Source organism: Bidens hawaiensis, unplaced genomic scaffold (assembly GCF_021521415.1).
Source record: "Bidens hawaiensis isolate Kalapana, Puna unplaced genomic scaffold, B.hawaiensis_p1.1 tig00035085_1, whole genome shotgun sequence".
In the NCBI taxonomy this organism is placed as follows: domain Eukaryota; kingdom Viridiplantae; phylum Streptophyta; class Magnoliopsida; order Asterales; family Asteraceae; genus Bidens; species Bidens hawaiensis.
This window is the reverse complement of record NW_027505348.1, coordinates 114004-140026: the sequence shown is the minus strand read 5'-3', so window position 1 is coordinate 140026 and position 26023 is coordinate 114004. Positions and strand designations below refer to the sequence as shown.

General features: G+C 35.6%; 1 protein-coding gene and 2 pseudogenes across 3 annotated transcripts; all 3 read left to right on the top strand.

The window, feature by feature from the left end:
• Positions 1-1720: 1720 nt before the first annotated feature.
• LOC143612628 (gamma-tubulin complex component 2-like) lies at positions 1721-11258 on the top strand (annotated as a pseudogene). The gene is made up of 19 exons (XR_013149974.1): positions 1721-1766; positions 2626-2757; positions 2873-3004; positions 3744-3827; positions 3913-4011; positions 4081-4172; positions 4276-4348; positions 4432-4584; positions 5353-5472; positions 5558-5611; positions 6290-6374; positions 7189-7262; positions 7352-7474; positions 7566-7691; positions 7784-7896; positions 8758-8820; positions 8967-9041; positions 9478-9656; positions 11079-11258. The product of XR_013149974.1 is annotated as a gamma-tubulin complex component 2-like (transcript).
• A 4247-nt stretch (positions 11259-15505) lies between these two features.
• Positions 15506-18914, top strand: LOC143612627 (mechanosensitive ion channel protein 6-like). Its single transcript, XM_077086566.1, has 5 exons — positions 15506-17034; positions 17363-17486; positions 17577-17870; positions 18070-18272; positions 18626-18914. The coding sequence occupies exons 1-5, from the start codon at positions 15506-15508 to the stop codon at positions 18912-18914; spliced, it is 2439 nt and encodes an 812-aa protein (XP_076942681.1).
• A 4915-nt stretch (positions 18915-23829) lies between these two features.
• On the top strand, positions 23830-26023 carry LOC143612626 (pentatricopeptide repeat-containing protein At2g17033 pseudogene; annotated as a pseudogene). Its single transcript, XR_013149973.1, has 2 exons — positions 23830-24111; positions 24894-26023. The product of XR_013149973.1 is annotated as a pentatricopeptide repeat-containing protein At2g17033 pseudogene (transcript).

Sequence of the window (26023 nt, the reverse complement as noted above, 5' to 3'; positions counted from 1 at the left end):
AATCATTCCCCTCAAGGGCAATTTGATCAAAACACGATAATAAATTAGCACGTACCATGTTTCATGCATTTTCACAAAACTCAGCAGCTAGTTTCACCGAGACAGAAATTCTACTTGAAAGATTGTACTATTCCACCGATCATAGCATCTCAATTAATTTACCAAAAATCATCACAGAAGCATATATGTCTTAGGTTTCCAGAACATATTTTATTATATTTTTATTCCACATAGTTTTCTCACAATCTTCAAATCATTACAGCAAACTCATAACAATCAAATTCATGCGCAACAGAATGTTATTTGCAATTCCCGTTAAACGAAAAATCCAATAAATGCAAGACCACTTGGGTTAGGTTCCTAACTCAATGAGTCAACTTCCAGAAGTGGAACCAACCCAATTGGTCTCGTAGTTCATGAGATATAACATTTACAAAACAACCTAACAGCAGGTCTAACAGCTCAGCTTTGCACAACGTTTTTGTAAAATCATAAAAGTTAACCTTTACTTGTCCAAAAATTACAAGTTTATATTCTTTAGAAACTAGACTCAACCTAGTTTACTGTAGTATCAATAATCTCAACCAATTTTTACATTTACACCTCGTTACAGTCAATTAAACATCAATAACACAATCTGTCCAGAAACTGTTTGCATCCAAACTCAACATATCAACTATCTATGGACCATCATGCATTCATATAACACTCTAGACTCCATAATCACTATCCATGCACATCAATTACACCTTACATACATGATTAGGGTTTTTGTTTGAACTCAAATCAAAGACACAAGCAATTAACATGTAACAATATTCAATTTAGTTATCAAATTATCATCAATACATCATCCAATCAAACAAAATCATATGAACACAAAACCATATAAAAATCGGCAGCTAGGGTTTGTAATTAACCCAATAAAAGTCAAGATTAAGTATAAAGGATGCATAGGATAATCGATTATACCTTCCTAGCACCTAATTCTTCAATCAAACACTTGAATTCTTGGTTGTATGTGTGTGTATAGGTGACGGCAGCCAAGGGAGGGGAGGAGAGTTTCTGATCGAGACTTGTGGGGAAAAGAAAATAAGTTAGGGTTTAGTTATTATTATTATTTATAGAATACTTTGTTACACTTTGGCCCCTCCACTTCTAAGTATTACTTATCTAGCTTAACTAACTTGTTTACATCTTGAGTTAGCGTTTTATACTATGTTATCACATAACACATAAGTCTACACATAATTATCACATAATTATTGTTTTGACGTTTTTCGTTTATTCATCAATCGTTTGCGTCAACTCGTTTGCGTTTCGGTGCAATTCCCGAAAGACTACACATGTAGTAAGTGTTAAGCGTCATTTAAACCCTAGTTTAAATGTAATGAAGTGTGCATTATAGATTCAGTGATCTTAAGTTTGAATTGACGGAGTTGAGTTAACGGAGTTAACCTGAAATTGACGATTGTCACACCTTTCCTCACCGGCCATTTCCACCAGGTATGTAGTAGGTATATGCTTCTTCTTCTGCTTAGTTAAATTGAATTTATCAATCAATCGAAACTCACTCATATTATTATATATACAACAATTCAGGAAGATAAAGGTTTGGCTGAATCAAAGGCAAATTCCGTCGTCGATATTTGGTACATTTACTTACACTTTCGTTATTTAATTAATTTTAAGGAAATTAATTAATTGTTTATTTATGCAGTTTGGAATCTGACAAGCCTATTGGCTGCTACAATGCTTCACTCCAGGTTTCACTCACTTGTTGTTTCTTTTCATTACTTTGTCATTAGAGTTATCTTGTTCCCAAACCCTAGACTAGACTAGTCTCTCTATATATTCACTAATCCATCCTTGTACTTGTAATCTCTCATCACCAATCACCAGTGTTGACAGCCAATGATAAATTCCTCTGGACATAGGCCCGCTTAGACCCAACCATGTGTGTTTCGTGTTTGTTAGTTTGATTGTGTGAGTGTTTGCATAACTGAGATCCTAACACTAGTGTTAATTAAACCTTCAGATTCAGATGATTTTTCGTTACTTGCTCTAATATTGTTAAAATATTCATCTTCTTCATTCTCTTCCTTGTATATCAATATGTGTTGTTGTATACATAAGAAAGCAGGTAGGTTTTTGTAGATGCTTAGCAACTTATAGGCTTATAGATTCTTGTTGATCAGAGTGTATATTTGGAACTTATATTTGCAGTGTAACAATTGACCTCATCATAAAAAGCTTACGATTTACACGATTGCAGTTTGCTTAGTATCTATAATGTGTCTTTTCTTTTCTTTTCTAGGCTATGTGATACTGTTTGTGGGTTGAAAGACATTTTTGGGTAGTATGGACCAAGGTTGACTTGTTTCTTTTCATTTTGGCACAAGAGCTCACCTACTTCATGCAAAATGTCAAACTAGAAACTAGAAATGATTAACCTCTTATTGTGTTTTGCGATTTCCAACCATCAAGTACCTCATTCTTGGAGGAATTATCTTCACAAGTTGTACAATAGAGAATGTGATGAGATTATAGGAGAGTTTGGTGATTAATATGATGAGCATATTTTAATGTAATTGACTAATGATTTTGATACATGCCTGCATGCAGGAACTAATTGTAATCGATGATATACTATCTGCTTTAACTGGTATTGACGGGCGATATATTTCCATCAAAAAAGTTGAAAGTGAGGAATCTTATAGTTTCCATGTTGCTGGATCTATGGATTTGGCACTTCAGGCAAGAATCTTCACATATGTGAAACACACACACACGAGTTTATGCATACTACATACGCTTGTGTATTCATGAAGTTGTTTGGTTTTGAAAACTAAAATATGGGCAACAAATGCAGGAATCAGCAAAGCGAATATTCCCTTTATGCAAGAGCTATTTGCTTATAAACGAGTTTGTTGAGTCAAGATCCCAGTTCAAATCTGGATTGGTTAATCATGCCTTTGCTGCTGCACTTAGAGCCCTCCTACTAGTGAGCTCTAGATTTTTATTAGTTTTGTGCAGTTACAAAATTAATAGGGCAATTTTATATATACCCCTACAAACTTGGAAACTATCATAATATATGCCTATGCAAAACTGAAAATATCATTTATGCCCTTACAAAGTGGATAAAAGATCAACCATACTCAATTCACTAAAAATAATTTAATAAATGACCATTTTACCCTAATTTTTTTAATATTTTAGTTTTTCATGTATGCCCATCCTTAACTTCAAAAGTTTTTTATTTACCCATTTTAGGTTAATTTTTTTTACCCATTTTTAACTTATTTATTTATTTTTATTTTACCCATAAACAATAGTTTTCTCAAAATATTAGATTGCTTATTGTTTGATTGTCATGAGTTTATACCTTGCTCGATTATCTGTTTCAAGTTAGATTATCTGATTCGAACATACATATGCGATTGTTCGATTAACTGTCTTCAAGAGAACAAAAGAGAGGGACGACGGTTCTGTTCGCTTCATTGGCGTTGATTAAAATCCAAATAAAAATTGGGTTAAACAAATATAATGGAAAAGGGGTAGAATAACCATTAAGTAAAAATTCTTTAAAGTTGGGTATATATGATATTTTTGGTTATGGTTAGGTATATATAATAATTTTCAGGTTTGTAAGGGTATATATGAAATTAATCCTGGTTTTTTTTATAACTACTATGGAATTTCTTGCTGCACATTAAGACGTTTAGTCCCTACTTTTTCAGGATTATCAGGCTATGGTGGCACAACTTGAACATCAATTTAGACTAGGAAGGCTTTCGATACAAGGATTATGGTTCTATTGTCAGGTACTTTAAAGTAAAATTTGTGCAAGTTATATTCTTGTTTTTCATTTTCATGATTAAAATTTAGTACATTTTGTTATGTTTTTAGCCAATGATGGGATCAATGCAAGCATTGTCAATTGTTATAAAGAAAGCTTCAGCTTTTAATTTTGTTGGTTCAGCAGTCCTAAACCTTTTACAAAGTCAGGTAAAATTTTCAACTTACAACTTCTTGTCACCTTTTAAATTTATTTTTATGTTTTAAATATATAAGCAGGCCAAGTTAATGGCTGGAAACTACTTGGTGAGATCATTGCTAGAGAAGATGATAGACTCCGCAAATTCTGCTTATCTTGGCATACTAGAAAGGTCAACCCCCCACCCCCCCACCCCCCCACCCCCCACACACACACACACTTCTTTTCATCAATTTGAACGTATTTCTATGATTAGTATATTGTAATACGTGCAGGTGGGTATATGAAGGAGTGATTGATGATCCTCATGATGAATTTTTCATTGCTGAGAACAAATCTTTAAAAAAAGTAGGATTTTGCTACGGATGAAAAAAGTTTAAAAATTTATGAATGCATCCGTTTCCGTGTTTAACATTGAGTAATTTTTACAGGAGTCTCTCACACAAGATTATCATGCTATGTATTGGAGGCAACGATACAGTCTCAAAGATGATGTTCCTTCATTTCTTGCAAATTCAGCTGAAACTATTTTAACAACTGGTAAATATTTAAATGTCATGAGAGAATGTGGCCACACTGTTCAGGTTATTATCTATAACTAATATTTGTGCCCGCGTGATGCAGCGTGTTTGCGTATTTCATTAACTAAAGTCTATCTATAGAAGCTTCTAATACACACATGCAAAAAAGTTGACGTCGAATATGCATACAACAAAATATTCACTTTGAAACGCTGTTAATTAGAATGGTGTAAGGTGTAATCTGTGTCATTTTACAAAAAAAAAAAAGTGAATTGTGACACAGTTTTGATGGCATGTACGTTTGTGCTTTGGTCACTTTTACATTATCAACTCGGTTTTGAACAAAGTTTATATCGACACGTAAGTAAAAATAAGCATGTCGCAACGACATACTCAGAACTTTATAAAACCTCGTATCTTAATAAGAGAAAAAAATGTTACTGGTTCACATGGCATAACAGTTAATTACAAGAATAAAATAAAAGTAAAACTCTATAAGGTCTAAATGATATGTTTAGAGGGGGATTTTGTAACTTGGGAAAACCCATACTAAAAGCACTTATATCAAGTGCTTTAAGCACTTGTAAGTAGTGAATATTGTTTTTTCTTCACAATCAAAGTTTGCCTTTTATAGGACCTTGTAAATCTACAATTTGTAAATTCAATCTATTATAAAAGTAAAAGAACTTTTGCAATGTTATTTATTGCTAATTCCGTAATTCTTATCATAACTGGACAAAAACTGTCTTGGCTCGACACAATTTTAATGGGCCCGTTTTTAACATGCAGAAAGGTACACATTTTGAACTGAACTTGTGTTTGTTTTTATAGGTCCCTGCATTGGAGAATTCAAAATTGATTAGTTTTGGGTCCAATGATCACTATCTTGAATGCATTAAATCTGCCTATGACTTTGCTAGTGGTGAATTACTAAAGCTCATGAAGGATAAGGTGCATTTATTTTATTTCAAGTATTATTCTCAACTGTGATTCATATACTCACTTTACTGATCAGTTATAATTGTATTGTTGATAGTATGACCTCATTGGAAAGCTACGTTCTATTAAACATTATCTTCTTCTTGATCAGGTGTGTTCTTAGCAACTAAACCGGCAGTTTCATATATATACCCTACAAACTTGGAAAATATCATATATACCCATGCAAAACTAAAAGTATAATATAAGCCAATGCAAAGTAGTTAAAAAATAAAATATTCCTAATTCATTAATAACAGTTTAATTAATGGCCATTTTACCCTTATTTTGTAATAAAATTTCATATATGCCCATCTTAATATCCTTTTTACCCATTTTTAACTTAAGTTTTTCTGTCACACGACTATCTGATTCGAGTCAGATTGCTTATCGTTCAAGTATCATGTGATTATACCTGTTCGATTATCTGATTCAAACAGACAGATTCGATTGTTCGACTATCTGCCGTTGAGAGAACATAAGAGGGAGACGACGGTTTGCTACGCTTGCTTATTGTCAATGATTAAAATCCAAATAAAAAGTAAGGTTTAAACATATATAATGGAAAAGGGTAGAATGATTATTAAGTTAAAATTCATTAAGATTAGGTATATATGGTATTTCTTCAGTTTTGGTTGGGCTATATATGATATTTTTAGTTTTGGTTGGGTATATATGAAAATTTTCAAGTTTGCTAGGGCCTAGGGTATATATGAAATTATCTTTAATAATATGATTGTATGTCTTGTTTCGGTTATGATTAACTGGTTTTGGTTGATTTGACTTACAGGGTGATTTCTTAGTTCACTTTATGGATATTGCCCGTGATGAACTTACTAAAACACCAAATGAAATCTCTGTTGAGAAGCTTCAGTATTTATTATCCACTTTTGATGGTGAATCTCATATGGTTAATCATATCATGTTTATACTTGCTGATTTATGTAAATGAAGCCTGGAATACTGGATGGTTTTAAATGAGGGTCAAAACAGGTCGTTTTAAAAATGTACCAATTTGGTTCGGGTGAAAACGGGTCGTTTTAAAAAAAGAGGTATTAATTTGGTTTGGGTCAAAACAGGTCACTTTAAAAAAGAAATTAAAGCGATACGAGTTCGAGTCAAAACAGGTCGTTTTATAAATGTGTCAATTTGGTCTAGTCAAAATGGGCTATTTTAAAGAATGGGCCATTTTAAAAAAGTATTACCTTGGTTTGTGTCAAAAGAGGTTTGGGTTAGTATGGGTTTTGTAAAAATATATCAATTTGCTTTGGGTCAAAATAGGTTAGGGTTAATACGCGTTTCAAGCAAAATGAGTTCGAATCAAAACGGGTCATTTTAGAATTGTGTCAATTTAGTTCAGGTCACAATGGCTCATTTTAAAAGAGAACTAATTTGATTCAGGTCAAAACGGGTTTTAGCCAAAATGGAGTCTGGCCGAAATGAGTTGTATTAGAAAAAAGTACCAAAATAGGTCATTTACTATACCTTTTGACCTGTTGACTAGTATTAGATGACCCAAATGAACCCATACACAATTTATTTTTGCCCAAATCAACCCATGCTTTGAAGAACGGTCCATTATTGCCATATTTAATATAAACTTATATATAGTGGTGCCTTTTCTATATAAATAACATTAAGAAATATAATACATTTTGACTGATTAAATTAATGTGTTTAATTTTCAGTCTCTTTTGGACATTGCACTGCGTTCAACAGCAGCTGCAGCAGATCCTTTGCATGAAGATGTCACATGTTCAGTGGTTAGTAACATTTGTACAGAATATAAAAATTGTTAAAACATTTAGTTAATAACATATTATATTTTATTATTATTACATTTCGGTTTCAGGACACGTGTTCTTTACTGAAGAGATTAAGCACTCTCAAAGATCTTCAAACAGGTAACACCGTTGCAGAAACCGAAGAGCCTGTTAGTATTTCTGGTGTCGAAACGTTTTCTGTTAATTACAAGGTAAATATCTTTAATATTTCTGAATATGATATTATATTATTATCACATGCTTTTTTATGTATATATATGTTTAATTTGCTCTCTATTTCAGGCTCAATGGCCATTATCACTTGTGATATCAAAAAAAGTGTTGACAAAATACCAGTTGATATTTCGGTTTTTGTTTCACTGCAAACACGTGCACCGACAACTTTGTGCAGCATGGCAAGTACACCAAGTATGTGATTAAATAAATATAAGTGCCATTAATTTATATTCAAAAATCATTTTCAATGATTTATAGTGTAGGTTATGCTTTTATTGTTGTAGGGTGCACGTGCACGTGATATGCATGGAACTGCAATCTCTAGGTCTTCAATATTGTGTCGTAACATTACATGCTTAAGTTTATAAACAGTCTTTTGCATTATCTAACATTTGAGGTAATCAAACTTCTTTCTTATGATCTTCACATTTCTTAAGAAATTTTCTTTACTTGTTTCGTAATAATTTCAAGAAATATAACGGCTCTGGGTTAGTCTTCTCTCTAATGGGTAGCTAAAAAGAAAATGGGCCAAATGTTGCCTCAAGTGTATTTAAAATGCACAGAACACCCTATTCGATAATTTATGTTATTTCTTAAGAAGTTAATAATTTTGGTCAAAAACTGTTTCGGGTCAACCTGAATTGACCCATGCAAAAAACTATCTTTTTTGACCTGTTACACAACCCAGCCAGTCATTTTGCTACCTCTATTAGGAGTGTGCATGGAAACGAAAAAAAAAAAACTATTTAAACCGAATAAACCAAACCAATATAACCGAATCGAAACAAAAACTGACGGTTTAGTTTCATGTTTTTCTAAAAGCCGAATATTTGGTTGAGTTCCAATTTTGCGTCTATTTAAAACGAAAAAAGCATACTTATAGATTTTTGTTTTTTATTTTGAATTTTAAGTAATTTATGCTAATTTAATATATAAACCCAAATATTTTAGCCCAAGTATATAATAATCAACCAATTATTAACTAACAAAATTTAGGCCCAAGTTCATTATTTTTGGCTAGTTTTATTTCGGCCCAAAAATTTCAAGCCCAAATCACAAAACCGAAATTGAACTGAACCAAAACTGAATGATTTTCAAAAACTCAAATACTGAAATTTCAGTTTGAGCCCAAAACCGACCCGTGCACACCACTAACTCTATCATCACCCCCTCCAGTTTTGTTATTGTTAGTAGTTTTTCTATTTATGAATTTCTTGGACATTATTATTGAATAGTAGTTATGTATCTTCTTTTTTAGGTTCTTGAACCAAATTGGCATGTTATGCATAATAAACTTGAGAATTCAAAGAGCATAGATGAGGTATGTGTTGAATTTTGTATATAATTAATGTATTTCCCCTTTCTATATATTTCTTGGTTTTATATTCTCAATTCTCTTATTCTTCCCACTTAAACTTCTAATTACCTAACTATCTTTAATCAAAACAAATTTTTGTATGAAAATAGGTAATCCAATGTCATGACTTTTTCATCGAGAAGTGTCTCAAGGAATGCTCACTTCTTTCGCCAATCCTCCTCAAGGTATTCCTTGTTCAGTTTTAAAGCTCTAAAAAATTAAGAGAAAATTGCACAATTGGTCTCTGTGGTTTGACCATATTGCAAGTTTGGTCTGCAGGTTTTAAAAATTTCAAACTTGGTCCAACCATTTGTGAGAGGGTTGCACGTTTAGTCAACACCGTTAATCTCAGTTTTTAACGAGAAAGTGATATCATGTGCCACTAATGCGAAAAGACACAGTTACCCTCACATGAATGGCACATGATATCACTTTTTCGTTAAAAACTAACTGGTATTAAAGGTGGGTACTAAATGCGCAACCCCCTCACAAACGCTTGGACTAAATTGCAAATTTTAGAATCCAGGGACCAGACTTGCAGTATGGTTAAATCACAAGGATTATTTGTGCATTTTATTAAAAAAGAATAAAATATGATTTTTTGACACGTGTTATGTGCAGAAATTAGAGAAACTAAAACTTGTATGCCTTCAATATGCGGCTGCGACTCAGTGGCTAATGAATTCAATTGAAGTTCCAGAAGATGACAGTGAAAGTTGCAAGACTTTATTGAAACTTAGGAAGCCTTCTAAGAAGCCCAACTCACCCACCCAAGAGTCATCAGTCATTCAATGTGTCCTGTAAGCATCCTCCTTACTATTTCAACCTTTATTCATTTATTTGTTTATATATTTATCTTTTAGAGTTAATTACATATATAGACTATAGTCCATGTGGTTTATCAAAAGTAGGGGTGTTGATCAGGTTTATTTATTCATGCTTTTTGTGTATGGTATCTTACCCGATAACCTATCCGTATCACAATCAGGTTTGTCGGGCTCAAGGTTTTTGGTTGTTGGGTTGTATGGGTGTGGACATATTTGTTAATTTACAAAAAACTAGAATCATGCCCACCGCAGCGTAAAATCGTGCCAAGTAGCATCCATGTCACACCACCACCAACGACAACCAACACTGGAAAAAACTCGTATAAAGAAAGAAATAAAAAAACAAAAAGGTTAAACCGAACGACAGTAGACGTAAAACATTGAACCACGCATGCGAAACGTAAAACATAAGAAACAATAGCTAAGTTGATCTAGGAGTTGCGTGTTACGACGGGCTTATGAAACGGGAAAAAATAGGCGTAAAAACGTTGAATCATGCATACGCGTTGCAAAGTGTTAACTCGCAAAGTTTAGACCGAAACATAAAACATAAAACATAAAATTTATAAAATATGAAAAGTTTAGTGGACCAAAGTTGAAAGTGAAAAGTGTTAAATTGTAAAAGATGTTGAAGTATTGGCTTAAAACTAAAGTATTAAATACAAAAAAAAAATGAAAAAGAAAAACCAAAAATGGGCACAACCCATAAAGCCCAAGGTACATACCATGATGCATACTAAAGTTGCTAATTATATATATATATATATATATAATGGTTTACATACTACACTTTTGATCCAAAAGATTACAACCCTCCCTCATGTTTGAAAAGTTAATATAATTCGAGACTTAGAACATAACTCTGGGACTATTTGGAAAGTGAATGTGTATTCACAAATTCTTGATAACATGCCAATTGCCAAATGCTTGAATCGATGTAGTTTGGGTTTTTAATTTTTAAAGGACTAACTAATACCTGACCATACTAACAATTGGTTTTCGGGTAATGAGTTTGCTTGGTTCAGGTTAATCGGGTACGGGTAAAAATCAACGGGCCTAGTGAAAATTAGCATCTTTGGTGTCTAACCTTAAAAGGTTGCATGTTTCAGATCTGTACTTTTCATTTTGTAACATCTTTGGGTTCTTTCACTGAACATAATTAAAAAAGCTGTTAAATCTGTATAAAATGACTATTATACCCTTTAACTTAATTGCTTTAAAAAAAACCCAAGAACCGCCGGTGGTACCCTCGTCACCAGGGACCAGTATCTACCAACAACTGCCACAGGCGAGTAACTGTCATTGACTTGTGTTGGCTTGACGGTTGACTTTCGTGTTGGGCTCATGAAACAATATAGGGACTTTTTTGTTTAATTGAGTTGATTACTTTTGCAGGAAATTTGAAAGGGAGTTTACCAGTGAGCTTCAGAGTTTACGGCCAATTTTGAGCAGCAGGGCCCAGGCAGAGCCATATTTGACTCATCTTGCACAGTTGATTCTTGGTGTTGGTATGGATCAACAGATGTAGATTCATTGTATGTGTGCATTTTCCTGTGTTGCATACGTCTGTTTTGGAACTATCGTGTGAAAGGTTGTTTTCAGTTAATCTCATCCTTGTAATCTTTATTCTTTTAATGCAATACGTTTTAAGTTTACTGAAGTTTGTTGTGTTCAACACTAGTAAAATTTGATTTTGATATTGCTTACAGGGGCGGACCTAGCCCTTGCAAAGGGGGGACCGCCCACCTTATTTTTTTTTTAATTGTAATTCGTATGTGAAAATCTCGATCCTTTCCTTAAAGGCCCCATCGAAATTTCTGGGCCGATCTGCCACTTATAGATGAATGATGAAATGATGGTATTCATAATTATTCATAGATATTCATTTTCATTTGTGTTCTTGAACCAGTGTAGAGTATTAACGAACAAATCTAGTTATTTAACAGTCGAGTTAAGTGCCATTTTAGTACCTCTGGTTTGTTCAATTACGTAACTTTAGTATCGTTTTTGAATTTATTACAAATGGCTACCTCACTTTCCTAAAACTTACAATTTTAGTACTTTTTTCTAACTTCGTCTCTATTTGTCCGTTAAGTCAATGACACTTTGGCAACTTTGTTAGTTTATTTATTTTTTCTTTTCTTTTACTCAAATTCCACCTCAACGGAATTCCTTCAAAAAGTCAAAATCACAAAGTAAGTTTGAAGCTTGGGTCAAACCCTAAACCTAAATCCCAATCAATCCAATCCCTGCAAATCCCCCAAATTCATCAACGAGCATCCACCATTCGTCCGTTAACGACCGCCAACAGTTGCATACTCCACCGCTCTCCGGCCACCATTGGACGCTGTTGTAAACAAGATTGAAGTTTCCGGCCACCAACAGTTGCTTACAACTTCGTCGGAATTTACAACAATGAAGCTTCCGATGCCGGCGTTTCTCAGAAAACAAGATTATTCGCCGGCGCAAAGGAGTTCGGTTCATTTTCCAGTGAAAACTTGTGAGGCTTTGAGAGCATTTGGATCTGAGTTCAACTGCTTGATTCCTTGCCGGACTGGGAGAGGAGAGAAGACGGTGACGATGGCAGGTGATGATGGTGGCTGGTGGCAGTGCAGGAAAGAGATGAGGGTGAAGATGGTGGCTGGTGGTGGTGCAGGACGGATGGGATGAAGATGGTGGCTGGTGCAGGACGGAGATGGGGGTGAAGATGGTGGGCGGTGGCGGTGGCGGTGGCGGTGGCGGTGCAGGACGAAGATGGGGTGAAGATGGTGGTGTAGGACAGAGATGAAGATGGGGACGATGAGAGTGCTTGGGATTTTAGTTTAGGGTTAGGAAAAGTTCTTTTTTTAAGTTACAAAGTTAGAGGTGGAATTTGATTAAAAGAAAAGAAAAATTAAATAAAATAACAATGTTACCAAAGTGCCCTTGACTTAACGGACAAATATAGACGGTGTTAGAAAAAAGTACCAAGTTTTAGGAAAGTGAGGCAGCTATTTGCAATAAATTTAAAAACGATACTAAAGTTGCGTAATTGAACAAACCACAGGTACTAAAATGACAGTTAACTCTTAACGGTCATTGTTTGTTAAACTGTTTGATTAAAGTTAGATGAACAAGATCTAACATGCGCCTTTTGTGTTTGTTTGGCTTGATTAAATTAGCTTTATATAAAATTCCGGGTTGTCACTTATTAAAACACATTTACATTTTGTTAACCATAATCACAATGCTTAAGCTTAAATGATGTAGCATAACTTAGTCTCCTGTCACTCACCTAAGGGACAAGTATCGCATGAAACAAAGATAAATTCTGAATTATGGTGATGCTGAGATCTTAAATGCTTCAACTTAAATTAAGGAATGTTTGTGTTTTGATTAAGATTGAATTCTTAGTTTCCTGCAATTCCTAATTTAGTTGACTATACCAGGTTGATATGCAGTGGAAGATTAAGTCAGTTGATTAGGATTTCTGATTAAATATGATTTGAAGGAAAAACAATAAAAAACATAAGGAATTCTACTGAACTTTTGATCGATTAGCATACGTCGAATGTTTCAATGTAGCCAGCCACCTTAGAATTTATACTAAAAGCTAATATCATAAAAGTTTTTTCTATATCATTAGTAATGTTGTTTTTTGCACGTTATTTCTTACTTTTGTAACATCTATATAATAATTATTCCTATTGAACTTTTATTCTGAAGCTTCTGTCCCCATTTCCTTGAATACATTTTCTTATTTAGAAACTTGTCTATGAGTAACTATAAAACTCATGCAGAGAGCGCCATAATCAACTTGATCCGAGCCTTCTTGTCGTTTTAAGGGTTTTTACAAAATTTGGTTGAAATCTTTTCACTAACAAATTCAATCGAGAAGATCTGAAATATTCTGATATATATTGTTGGTATCAAACTTAAAATAGTTAGAAACAAAATGTTTTAGACATGACATATCTGCCACGTCGACAATACAATTGCAAAATATAGCAATGTTCAATAGACCAGTGTCCAGCAGGCTTTGATACCAACTGATGGTCCCGTAGGAATGACATGGCAAGTTTGGCTCACATGTTTGTACCATTAAATGGTGAACCCAATTTTTTTATTGTAAGTTTTTATTACATCGAAACAGAAGGCAAGCGGGCAACAAGCTGCGTCGCTACCTCCTTTTGAATTGCAAAACCCAATCTTTAGTTAGAATGTGATTCCAACTCAACACCTTTTGAACCTTTTGAGTGAGAGCACAGTACGATGAAAGTTGTAAGCTGTGTTCAGGGGGGGAGTTATTTTCTATCGTTGGCCTCTATGTAGAATCAGTCGGGGACCTGAGAGGCGGTGGTTTACCCTGCGGCGGATGTCAGCGGTTCGAGTCCGCTTATCTCCAACTCGTGAACTTAGCCGATACAAGGCTATAGGATAGCACCCAATTTTTCCGATTCGGCGGTTCGATCTATGATTTATCATTCATGGATGTTGATAAGATCCATCCATTTAGCAACACCTTAAGATGGCATAGCCTTCAAATGAAGGGCGAGGTTCAAACGAGGAAAGACTTACGGTGGATACCTAGGCACCCAGAGATGAGGAAGGGCGTAGTAAGCGACAAAATGCTTCGGGGAGTTGAAAATAAGCATAAATCCGGAGATTCCCGAATAGGTTAACCTTTCAAATTGCTGCTGAATCCATGGGCAGACAAGAGACAACCTGGTGAACTGAAACATCTTAGTAGCCAGGGGAAAAGAAAGCAAAAGCGATTTTCGTAGTAGCGGCGAGCGAAATGGGAGTAGCCTAAACCGTGAAAACGGGGTTGTGGGAGAGCAATACAATCGTCGTGCTGCTAGGCGAAGCAGTAGAATGCTGCACCCTAGATGGCGAAAGTCCAGTAGCCGAAAGCATCACTAGCTTACGCTCTGACCCGAGTAGCATGGGGGCATGTGGAATCCCGTGTGAATCAGCAAGGAACACCTTGCAAGGCTAAATACTCATGGGTGACCGATAGCGAAGTAGTACCGTGAGGTTTAGTGGTTAAGTGTGATTCGTTCGATGTGAACCAGATTAAACAAATTAAATCTAATCCCATACATTTTCATATAAAACAAAACCTCAATGACTGCAATCTCCCTCATCATGATCAGCGGCTGTCTATCGACAAATTAAGCGCGACTGGCAGGCAAGGAAACCATAGGTGAAGTCGCCCGGAGATTGATTCAAAGAGTCAACGAAGAGATTGGTAATGTCCATAACTCCATAAGTCATTTCTTCTTTCCTTTTATGTCATGTTTTATTTGTTTTCTGTTTTAATTTTTTTAATATGTTTAAAACTTTATTCAAAAAGAGATTTAAAGAGTTAATTACATCTCATATTCATATAATACCTTACAATATAACATGAATAATTCAACAAACATATATATTCTTGAATGTTCACTTCTATATATATATATTGATCGTAATCGCGAGACAATCGGAGATGGTGCTTAACCTGTGGTTTATAACAACCAACCACTTCCAAATAAAAATTCTGGTTTTCCCAAACCTTTGAATCATCATTCTATATCTTAAATAAAACTAAAGCCAAATCCTTATTTTGATGTAAAAACCATTCCCAGAATGGTTGAATCCAGAGCAATATCAATTGTATGAATGTATATTTCATGTAATTAATTAGCAGAAATATTATATATATTGCTCTGGATTTGCCCGTTCTAATCATTTCGAACCAGCATTTCTGTTCAAACAATCATTAATTAGATTGTATATAAACTCCAACAATTCATTCTCTTCTGAATTGTCTTCCAAGTGATTATTAAGGTTCTACATTAATGGATAATAATCCTTCCCCATTGAAGAAATCATCAGAACCACATGAACAACACGATGTCATCATCAAGATTGATGGTAACGAGAAGGATAAAGAACCCGAGAATGATCCCACCCTTACCCACCAAGGATTCAGTTTTTCGAATATGGCTTCTGATAGTCCAGTTAGAGGTGTAGTTGATAATAATATGGTTTCTGATTCGATACAATCTTTTGAAAACGACGATGGTAAGGAATCCTCGTCCGAGGATGACGAAAACTATGAAGATGAACACCGGTTGCTCAATCAACAACGTCAAAGACAAGTTCCAAGTAATTTAAGCAGACGAGTTCCAAGTAACTTAAGCTATGTTCCGGATAATGAAGCCTCCGGTGAGGTTTTGAAATGCACTTCCTTTCAAAGGAGATCGAGTTTGGTGAGAACTAAAACTCAACAATCAAGATTGATGGATCCTCCGGAGGCTCCATATTCGAGCCCATACCATAGACCTGGGGGCTACACGCCTCCTCAGGGTGGGATGGTGCGTGGCTCCGGGCGGATGGAAAACGACGATGAGGACGAGTCTTTATTTGATGATGATAACCCTGGTGATTTGAAGAACAATAAGATAGATTGCATGACTGTTATTCAATGGATAAGTCTTATTTTAATCTTAGCATCTTTGGTTTGCACTATGAGATTTCCAAATTGGAAACAACGATCTTTTCGGGGTTTGTTCATGTGGCAATGGGAACTTTTGATCCTGGTTTTGATATGTGGGAGGTTGGTTTCGGGTTGGTGTGTCAGGATCGCGGTGTTCTTCATTGAAAGGAACTTCCTTTTGAGGAAAAGGCTTTTGTACTTTGTGTATGGAGTTAGAACACCGGTCCAGAATTGTATATGGTTATGTTGGGTTTTAATTGCTTGGAATTCCATATTTAATGAAACTGTGGAAGCCCTTCATATCCCACTTTTGGAGGTGATCAACAAGTTCATGGTTTGCATGTTGATTGCAACCACATTGTGGCTGATCAAGACTCTAATAGTTAAAGTTCTTGCATCTTCATTTCATGTGAACAAGTTCTTTGATCGAATCCAAGATGCATTGTTTAATCAGTATGTAATCGAGACGTTATCCGGGCCGCCATTGGTGGAGATTCATAATAATCAAGTGGTAGAGATTCATAATACTCAAATGTTAGAAAAGAGTCTATCTAAACTTTCAGAAATGGGTGGTCATTCGTTTAAAGGAAGGGGTAGTGCGCGAATCGCAAGTGGAAGGGTGCATAGGAATTTGGGGTGTTCGAAGAAACACGACGGGAGAGATCAAGGGATATCAATCGATCATTTGCATAGGTTGAATCATGAGAATGTTTCGGCGTGGAATATGAAGAGGTTGATGAAGATTATTCGCCACGGATCACTGACAACTTTGGATGAGCACTTGCAAGGTACATACTATGATGAACCTGGGACGGAAATCCGAAGTGAGATTGAAGCAAAACGTGCTGCGAGGAACATATTCATGAATGTTGTGAGACGCCGATCCAAGTAAGTTCCTTAACCCATTGAAGGTGTCCGGTGTAAGTTGTACAAATAGGTAGTTCACTATGAATATGAGCGAACTCGATCAAGAAGCTAGTCAAAGCGGCAGTAACTCTCATGATCAACTCTGCATAGAATTTCCTAAATGATAAGAAGTCAGAAGGGAGTTTGCTCGTTTTTTAGTAGCAAACTCCAGCCACGCTCGTTTGCTACACCAGCGAACTCAGAAAACCGTTGTCAGGTTTCCTTGAGCTCGCCATAGGTGTAGCAAACTGTATATTCGTACAAGAACATGCTTAGAAATAAAGTATGGAAATTGAATATTGTTTCTCAGGTTCATCTATTTGGATGATTTAATGCGGTTTTTGAGAGAAGATGAAGCTGTGAAAACCATGTCTTTGATAGTAGCATCACCCGAGGATGAAAGAATAGGGAAGCATGCCTTGAAGAATTGGGTGGTAAGAATTGGCAATAAGAGAACAAAATCTTAAGAACAAGTATTACTAATTTAGAAGGATATATCACTAAGTTTAATTTGATTATTACAGGTTAGTGTTTTCCGAGAACGAAAAGCACTAGCTTTGACACTAAACGATACAAAAACCGCGGTCAACAAACTACATCGGATGGTGAATGTGTTAGTTGCACTCGTCATAATAGCCATTTGTCTTGTGATCCTAAACATCGCGACTACAAAAGTTCTAGTTCTTATTAGCTCTCAATTTGTTGTGGTGGCATTTATATTCGGGAATACTTGCAAGACCATATTCGAGTCCATCATCTTCTTGTTTGTGATTCACCCTTTTGATGTTGGGGATCGTTGTGAGATTGATGGAGTTCAGGTATCCAGATTTGGAGAAATGAATATTAAACTAAATGATTACAAACCATATTATAACAGTATTAAATTAAATCTCCAATAATAAACTATTTTTAAGGTTTTATCTAATCTGATTAATCTAAAGATATATTTATTATTCTATATTAAGCCTGTTTGTATATTTTACATATTAACTCTTGAACATTTAACTTCCATTTCAGATGATTGTTGAAGAGATGAATATCATGAACACGATTTTTCTTAGAGGGGACAATCAAAAAATTTATTTTCCTAATAGTACTCTTGCGACAAGGTCTATTGGCAACTACTATCGTAGTCCAGATATGACAGATACAATCGACTTTTTAATTCATGTCAACACCCCAGTAGACAAGCTCGCTCTTATTAAACAACGAATCCTCAGGTGTGACTTCGCATTTTACCTTTAAAAAAAAATTCATTTAGACTGATGGTTAAGTGTATAAAACAGCTAACATTCAATACGGGTTGTGCAGCACTATTTTTTTTCTAACGATTTGATTTTTGTTAACTTATACATTAAATATTGAAATGATAATTTATTTTTTTAACGGCAAACATACACCCTATGCTACTCTTAAAATCCATCTGATGCCCATTTTGTGGGACTCGGAACCCGCATTACTTTAACGGAGACAAATACCTAATGTCACTAGGCCAAGAGGCCTTGGGCAACTATAATTTAATTATCTTGTGTATTTGGTCGGTTGAACTAATTGTATTATCAATGCTATGTAGCTTTGTTGAGAGCAATAAGGATCATTGGTACCCGGGTCCCATCGTGTTACCAATGGACATGTATGATCTAAATACGCAAAAGTTATCGGTTTGGGTGCAACACAAAATGAACCATCAAGATATAACCGAAAGATTAACGAGAAGAGGCAAGGTTATTGAGGAGATGAATCGAATCTTTAAAGAACTAGACATCGAATACCGAACGTATCCACTTGATATCAACATCCGGAGCATGCCTATGGCTGCTACTCCCGCTCGTGTTCCTTCCACATGGGGTGCTCCTAACTGAGTTAGCAAACGGGAACCATAGACCTACATCGCCAATAGCAACATGTGCTCATGCATTCGATCAACTCAAGTGGTCGAGGATGCAACGCATTCCACTCGTAAAACAAGTTTTGACATCAATGCGTCCCATCATGCTCCACAAAAGTTTATTCAAAATTTGTAAAGCGGAACATGAGAAAGGAACGGAGGCTTTGAGGATTTGCAGATGATCAGGTTGAGGTTTATATAAGTAAGATGAAATGGTTAATTGTGCCTTCATGGACTTAGTGTAGATCACTTGTTTACCAACTCTTTGATCAATTGTTTTTACCTTCTCGTATTGCAATCTCTCTAAAAAATGTGATTTAAGACCTAAAGTTTCCTTTTGCATTTTAAATTAGTTTGATCAGTTAGAGGGTTAAATCTGTATTTGACAGCCCATGTTCTCAGAGTCGTTTTTAGGGGTACAAACGAGCCGAGCTGCTCGCGAGCTACTCGAGATCGGCTCGTTAAAAAGCTCGATCGAGCCGAGCTTAATCGAGCCCGAGCCCAAGCTCAAGCCTAAAAGTAAGCTCGTTTAATAAACGAGCTCGAGCCCGAGCTTCACTTATCGAGCTCGAGCCGGCTCGCGAGCCTAAACGAGCTTGCCATTTATATAATTTTTTAAAATATATATTTAACAATTATTTTAATATATATAATGTTATGAAAAAATAATTAAAAATAACTATATAATAAATATTATTTTATACATAAATTTATAATAAAAAAATATAAATTATTATAATTATATAAAAAAATAATTGATATATAGTAAACGAGCCGAGCCCGAGCTTGAAAATCTACTCACGAGCCGAGCTCGAGCTTTGAAAATAGAGCTCGAAACGAGCCGAGCTCGAGCTCGAGCCCTGTACAAGTTAAACGAGCCGAGCTCAAGCCTAGTCGAGCTCAGGCTCGGCTCGGCTCGTTTGCGCCTCTAGTCGTTTTAAATTTACTCATAAATCCAACCAATTGTAGGAAGAACATAGTTACTACGCACGTTGATCTAACTAGGATACAAGTCATAAATAACTTAACTAAGTTAAATAAATGATTATGTATATTTGTAATAAATATATATTATCATGGTTATCATATACTAATATAGGCCAAACAATATTTGACCTAGTGGTATCAAGGTGTTTGATAAGGGTTGAGGGATCAAATCCCATATTGGGTGACAAAGTTTAAAGATGTTAAAAAAATCTAACACCTAAAATAAATTATACTTTGTTCACGAGTTTCCATTTTCTATATATACCCCCATTATATACTGATCAACTAGTTAACAGAACCCCGCGCGTTGCAGGGAGCGTATGAGAAAATAACCAGACATAGTTTGACCCAGTTTCCGTCACAAACAGCCCAGTTGACTTTTCACAGACAAAATTCCAAAATCAATTAGCCCGATTGACATGTATGACAGCAGCAAACTGACCCGTATACGAAACTTTACTTTTATAGCAAACTAACCCGTAGGCGAGCCTTTACTTTTGACAGTCAATTTCACTTTGTATCAATTTATGACCAATAGGTAGTCTGAATGTGATCCAAAACAAATTGAACGAACATGGCCCGATCCTATTAAATTAAAATGCATATATAGTAATGTATTAAAATACAGTATAGTTGTTTTTTTTAATATCTTTTAGTTGGCGGCATGAAATTAAAAAAAATTCCAAAACTTTCTTCGTCATAAACTGAACATAATCAAAATAAGTGAGTTACTTTTTCCCTTCAAAAGATGGTCTAAAGCTGTAAATATTTATTTTTTTAAACTAATACAAATATTAAACTTATGTAGATGGTCTAAAGCTGCAAGTACAAACCAAGAAAATGATGATGGCATCGAGACACTACTTCAGTTTCATCCCATGCCAAGAATATCCCAATCAAACCCGAATTCATTTTCACCCCGTTACCAGACTCGGCCACCTTGACACCTCTAGTAGACCATATACAAATGGTCAAGAAAAAAATTACTTCTAAATACCAAATTCATTTTCACCCCATTACTCGACCCGGCCACCTTGACACCTCTAGTAAACCATCTACAAATGGTGAAGAAATATAAAAAATGTAAATATGTCATAATTTTCCGCCTCTTGTTGAACATCATCATAAACCTCTTGATTAGAAACTTGCTTGACTTTTATTCATTAACGAACTTACAATATAGCCACCAAAAGTATTAATTATTAACCACTTACACTACAAAATAAGATAATAAGAACCTTATAACTTTGTTGTCCCCAAATGAAGAGTTGGTTGAAACCCTTATAATCCCATGTGCAGCAGTATACACCCTCACTCTGCACCCTGTTGCATTACGTGTGGAAATTTTCAATTCACAATTTGCAGATATGAAGTAAAACTCCAAATAAAGCACACTATAATTGCCAAGTGTGAGTGTGTAACTATTTTAATTTCCAGAAAGATAAAAAGTGAAACATTTGGCAATGGTGTCGTATTAAACTGCGAAACTAAAACATTAGACAGAAATACTCTAGATGAACTCAAGTAGTGACTGCCAAATTGGTTTTGAGCCACACCATAATATGGTCCGTTATTCAAACATCTTGCAAACTCTTTAAGAATGCAAGCATGTGATTTTTATAAAATTATTATCAAAACCGAAGTAACAAAGCACTTACCAAACTATAATGTCCAAACTTCAAATCAGGCTTTCTGCTCAATTGGTTTGCATCAGCAACACGATTACACAATCTGATTGACTTGCCTCAAGATAATTGATATGCCATAAATAAAAAATACATTATGATTATAAAAGCAACAAAAGTACTAAAGTAAACATGGTTCATTCAGACCTTTGAGTAGCATGTAGGTAGTTCAACTACTTGCGTCTACACGAACCAGCGTGCTTGCCTGCGTAACAATATCTAATATTAGCAAAGGGGTGAAATTTTAAAGGGGAGTTAGATCATATTTAACATATTACACCCATATGGGATACTTGCCAAATTCAACAATTATGATCGCACTGGTATGTAGATACACGTAAAACTGAAGTAGTGTCTCGATGCCATCATCATTTTCTTGGTTTGTACGTACCCTGAAACGTCTTCACCACAGCATGCCCTTTCGCATTCACATAATTATCGGTGCCACCCATCACTGCCAGCTGAGACTCCTCCACCACGCTCCAGTGAACCCAATAAAACTCAAAATCTATCAATGTAACTCAAGTGCATAAACATGACAGTGAAACAAATAATTTCGGGTTTTCTAGGGTTTATAATAACCAAAGTAGAAAAAAGAACAAATCTTAAGATACCATGTAAAGAAAGTAATTGACTCCATGGTTCCGTCCAACTGAAGCTTCAAAGACAGTAATCAAAGATAGAATCACATTGGCTCAGATTCGTGATCATCACAGCATTTATCATTCAAACTGACCCAAATTCACCGTCGGTAAAACACCAACTTACAATCACGAACCACTGCTGCCATAGATACCCGACAACAGTTGGTCGGAAAAGGTCTAAATACCGACAATCACCAACGACAACAGACTGCCAGACCACCGACACCATTGGTGCACAACACCAACGCAACCGCCACATACGGCAACAGCCGGTGAGAGATCGGGGACGGTTACCAGTGGCCTGAGATGGTCTGGTCGCCATAAACGATCAACGTTTCTACCAGCATCTTGCGTTGTTGCCTAGGGTTCCTAAATGAAACCCAAAAACAACACACAGATGCTATCCAACGATATAAACAATCACCATCGCCATCGTTGTGCGTGGTCGCCTAAACGGAACCCGGCAGACTGACGGAATCGTCGAAAAGAAAGAAGTAAGCAAGAGTTGACAAAATCAAAGAGAGAGAGGGAAAACTTGATCAAAGCGAAAAATGGTGAACAATATGGATTCTGACATAAAGTAAAGAGAATAACAACCTTACAAAGCAAGAAACACCTTTCAAGCAGAAGGTACAACCCCTGATGCACCAAGTCTTCTGAAATTGTATATTTTTAAATACATGTGGTACATACTTGATTACAAAATATAGATATCTTTCTCCCTATTCTTTCTTCTCATAATGCTTTGCTTTTGGGAGGTAAATTAACGTTTCCTTGTTCTTTATACTAACTAAACAATAAACAAACCGTAATTCATACAATTTACCTATATATTAAAGAAAACTTACCGCTACAGTTCAAGTTTCTTACATGCATATTTAACCCATGTGAAAGTATATGTTGACTCTTTTGACCCATGTAATTTCCTTTTGTTTTCTCATTAATATATGCCAACTGTTGCTTTTTAATTGTTGTGTCAGACCATTGTATTCTCTTTTTTGCCACGTATAAAGCCACCATGTTTTTAACTTCACCATTTGAATTTCCCTTTTACTTTCATTTGGCTAACGTTCTTCACAGGTACTATCGAAAATTTCTAAATCTATTTATTGGATTAGATTTTGGGATTTGCTTTATTCAATTTTGATATACATTATATATTTGTCTTATTCTTCTATTAAATCTCTCAAAATAATTGGAATAAGAGTACCTTGCCGAAATGCCAAGCATCTTTGATCGCCACCTGATTAATATGCAAACCCATTGCCCAAACCGACTCCACACAAACCAATTGTTTTACCATCTCCAATTCCATTCGGTTTCACCAAACCGAAATTACAAGCCTACGTCTAGCATCGAAGTGGTGGTAGTGTCTCGGAGTAAACCAATACCGATGAACTAAACGAAGCTTCATGGTGGTCTCACCCTGTATTCTTTTGCTAAGTGGTGTAAATTTAACCAAGCACTAGAGTGAATGAACTAAAAACAAATAAATAAATAAATGAATTGACTGAAAAGTCAAAACAATATAAGACGAGTAGTGTGGATAAACATTTATTTTTATTTTTTTAATATGGCGACGACGGGCGGCGGTCTCCGAGTGGCTTTTCCGCCGTACATTGATCACCGTTCCGCCTTACGAACTTGTATATCACCGGAAGTTAGTGCATCAGTGAGTAAACAAGGGCAGAGGTTTCTGACATCAGTCGCTAGTACTAGTGACGATCCGGCTAGGTTAATTCTGAGATTCGTAGCATCATCCTCCAAATCCGTAGCTCTCGATGCCATTTCTCACCTCGTCTCTCCCAATAATAACGCTACCTCATTCTCTCGTCTCTCTCCTCTAGCATTTCCGGTAACACCTCGGTTTGGCTTGTTTATTATTTCTTAATTAATTTATATACATGTTTGTTTATTGTATATATTTTGAGAATAAACCTTAAATGAGTCTAAGCTCGGCTATGTATTGTGAAATATTTACTTTTTTCTTAAAACGGGAATGTGGTGTGAAATTAATACATAAAAGTATGAAATAGATGCACACAAGGTTCGTTTGGGCTTGATGAGCCTAAATGAGCTTCCCATACAAAGCTCGAGCTAAGTGTCACGGACCAAATGTTTGAAGATCAAATTGCTTAGATTTTGCTTAATGCTTGGGTTTGTTGGGCTTGTCTCGGACTTCATATGGCTTGCGACCATTGATGCGATCGCCGTGCAAGTAGTACAAGGCTTGTATGCCTCCTTTCTCGTTGAGGCCGTGCCCAGCAAAACCCAAGTGTTAAGCATAATCTAGGCAATTCGGTCTTCAAATATTTGGTCCATGACATCAGCTCGATAACTACATGAGCCTTATTTGAGGCTCGGGCTCGGATCGAACTTGAAAAAGCTTCGGTTCGATCCGAGTTTTTATCAATCGGATCTCGAGTAGCTCGAGAGCTTTTTACGATTCACATGATTTAAGCATCACTCTGCAAATAACCAAATGCTGTTGTTGTTCTGCAAAATTTGAATTGATAAAGCCTAGATCTTCAGTTTATTCAATTTCAATTAGGAGAACCTGTGCAGTTGCATGGTTGTATAATCATGAACATGATTCATCATAAGATCTATGTATAAAGTTGCTGTATATACTTGCAGTTATACATGGAAATTAGCAGAACATTATGGTTTAACTGGAATGCTAAACTGACGGCTGATGTAATTGCTTCACTATACAAACATCAAAGATTTGATGAAGCACAAACCCTAGTTTCAGAAGCAGAAACAAAACTATTAACACGAGAACGAGACCTTTGTAACTTTTATTGTAACCTAATGGATTCACATTCAAAGCACCAATCAAAGCAAGGGATATTTGATTCATATGAATACATCAAGCGACTTCAGTCACATTCATCATCAATTTACATTAAGAAACGATCTTATGAATCGTTAATCGGTAGTTTATCTGTGATTAATTTGCCGCATGAAGCTGCACATATGATGGTAGAGATGAAGAATAATGGGATTAGACCATCTGTGTTTGAGTATCGATCATTGAGTTATGCGTATGGACGAGTGGGGTTGTTTGATGATATGAAGAGAGTTGTAGGTTTGATGGAGGATGAAGGTTTTGAATTAGATGTGGTTTGTGCAAATATGGTGCTTTCTTCATTAGGATCTCATAATGAACTAAAACAAATGGTTTTATGGCTTCAAAGAATGAAAAACTCCAAAATCCCGTTTTCGATTAGAACATATAATTCGGTTTTGAACCATTGTCATACATTAATGTCAACCTTAGAACAACCAAAAGGGATCAAACCCACCTAGTTAAAAGCATTGCTTCAAAACTTAAACCATGATGAATCTACTTTGATTCATGAATTGGTTGAGCCTTTGGTTTTGGCTGAGTCAATGGAGTTGACTTCTTCAGAACTTAAGCTTGACTTGCACGGGATGCATTTGGGTTCTGCATACTTGATTCTATTACAATGGTTTGATCATCTTCGTGTGACGTATGCAACAAAGAATCACATGATTCCAGATAATGTTGTGGTCGTGTGCGGCACAGGGAAACACAGTGTCGTTAGAGGTGAGTCGCCTGTTAAAAGGTTGGTTAAAGAGATGATGTTGCAAATGAAGAGCCCCTTGAAGATTGACAGAAGGAATGTTGGGTGTTTTGTTGCCCATGGAAAAGTTCTTATGAATTGGCTCAATGAAATTTCCTCATAATTCAATCAAATCCTCTTTTTTTAAAAATTTGCAAACTACTAACTTACCTTGTA

What these genes read in the sequence shown, in the direction of transcription:
- LOC143612627 (XM_077086566.1), top strand. Translation starts at nt 15,506, where the DNA reads ATGGATAATAATCCTTCCCCATTGAAGAAATCATCAGAACCACATGAA. An exon ending in ATGCCTTGAAGAATTGGGTG is followed by an intron (nt 17,487 to 17,576) that starts GTAAGAATTGGC and finishes TGATTATTACAG; the next exon opens with GTTAGTGTTTTCCGAGAACG. An exon ending in ATTAAACAACGAATCCTCAG is followed by an intron (nt 18,273 to 18,625) that starts GTGTGACTTCGC and finishes AATGCTATGTAG; the next exon opens with CTTTGTTGAGAGCAATAAGG.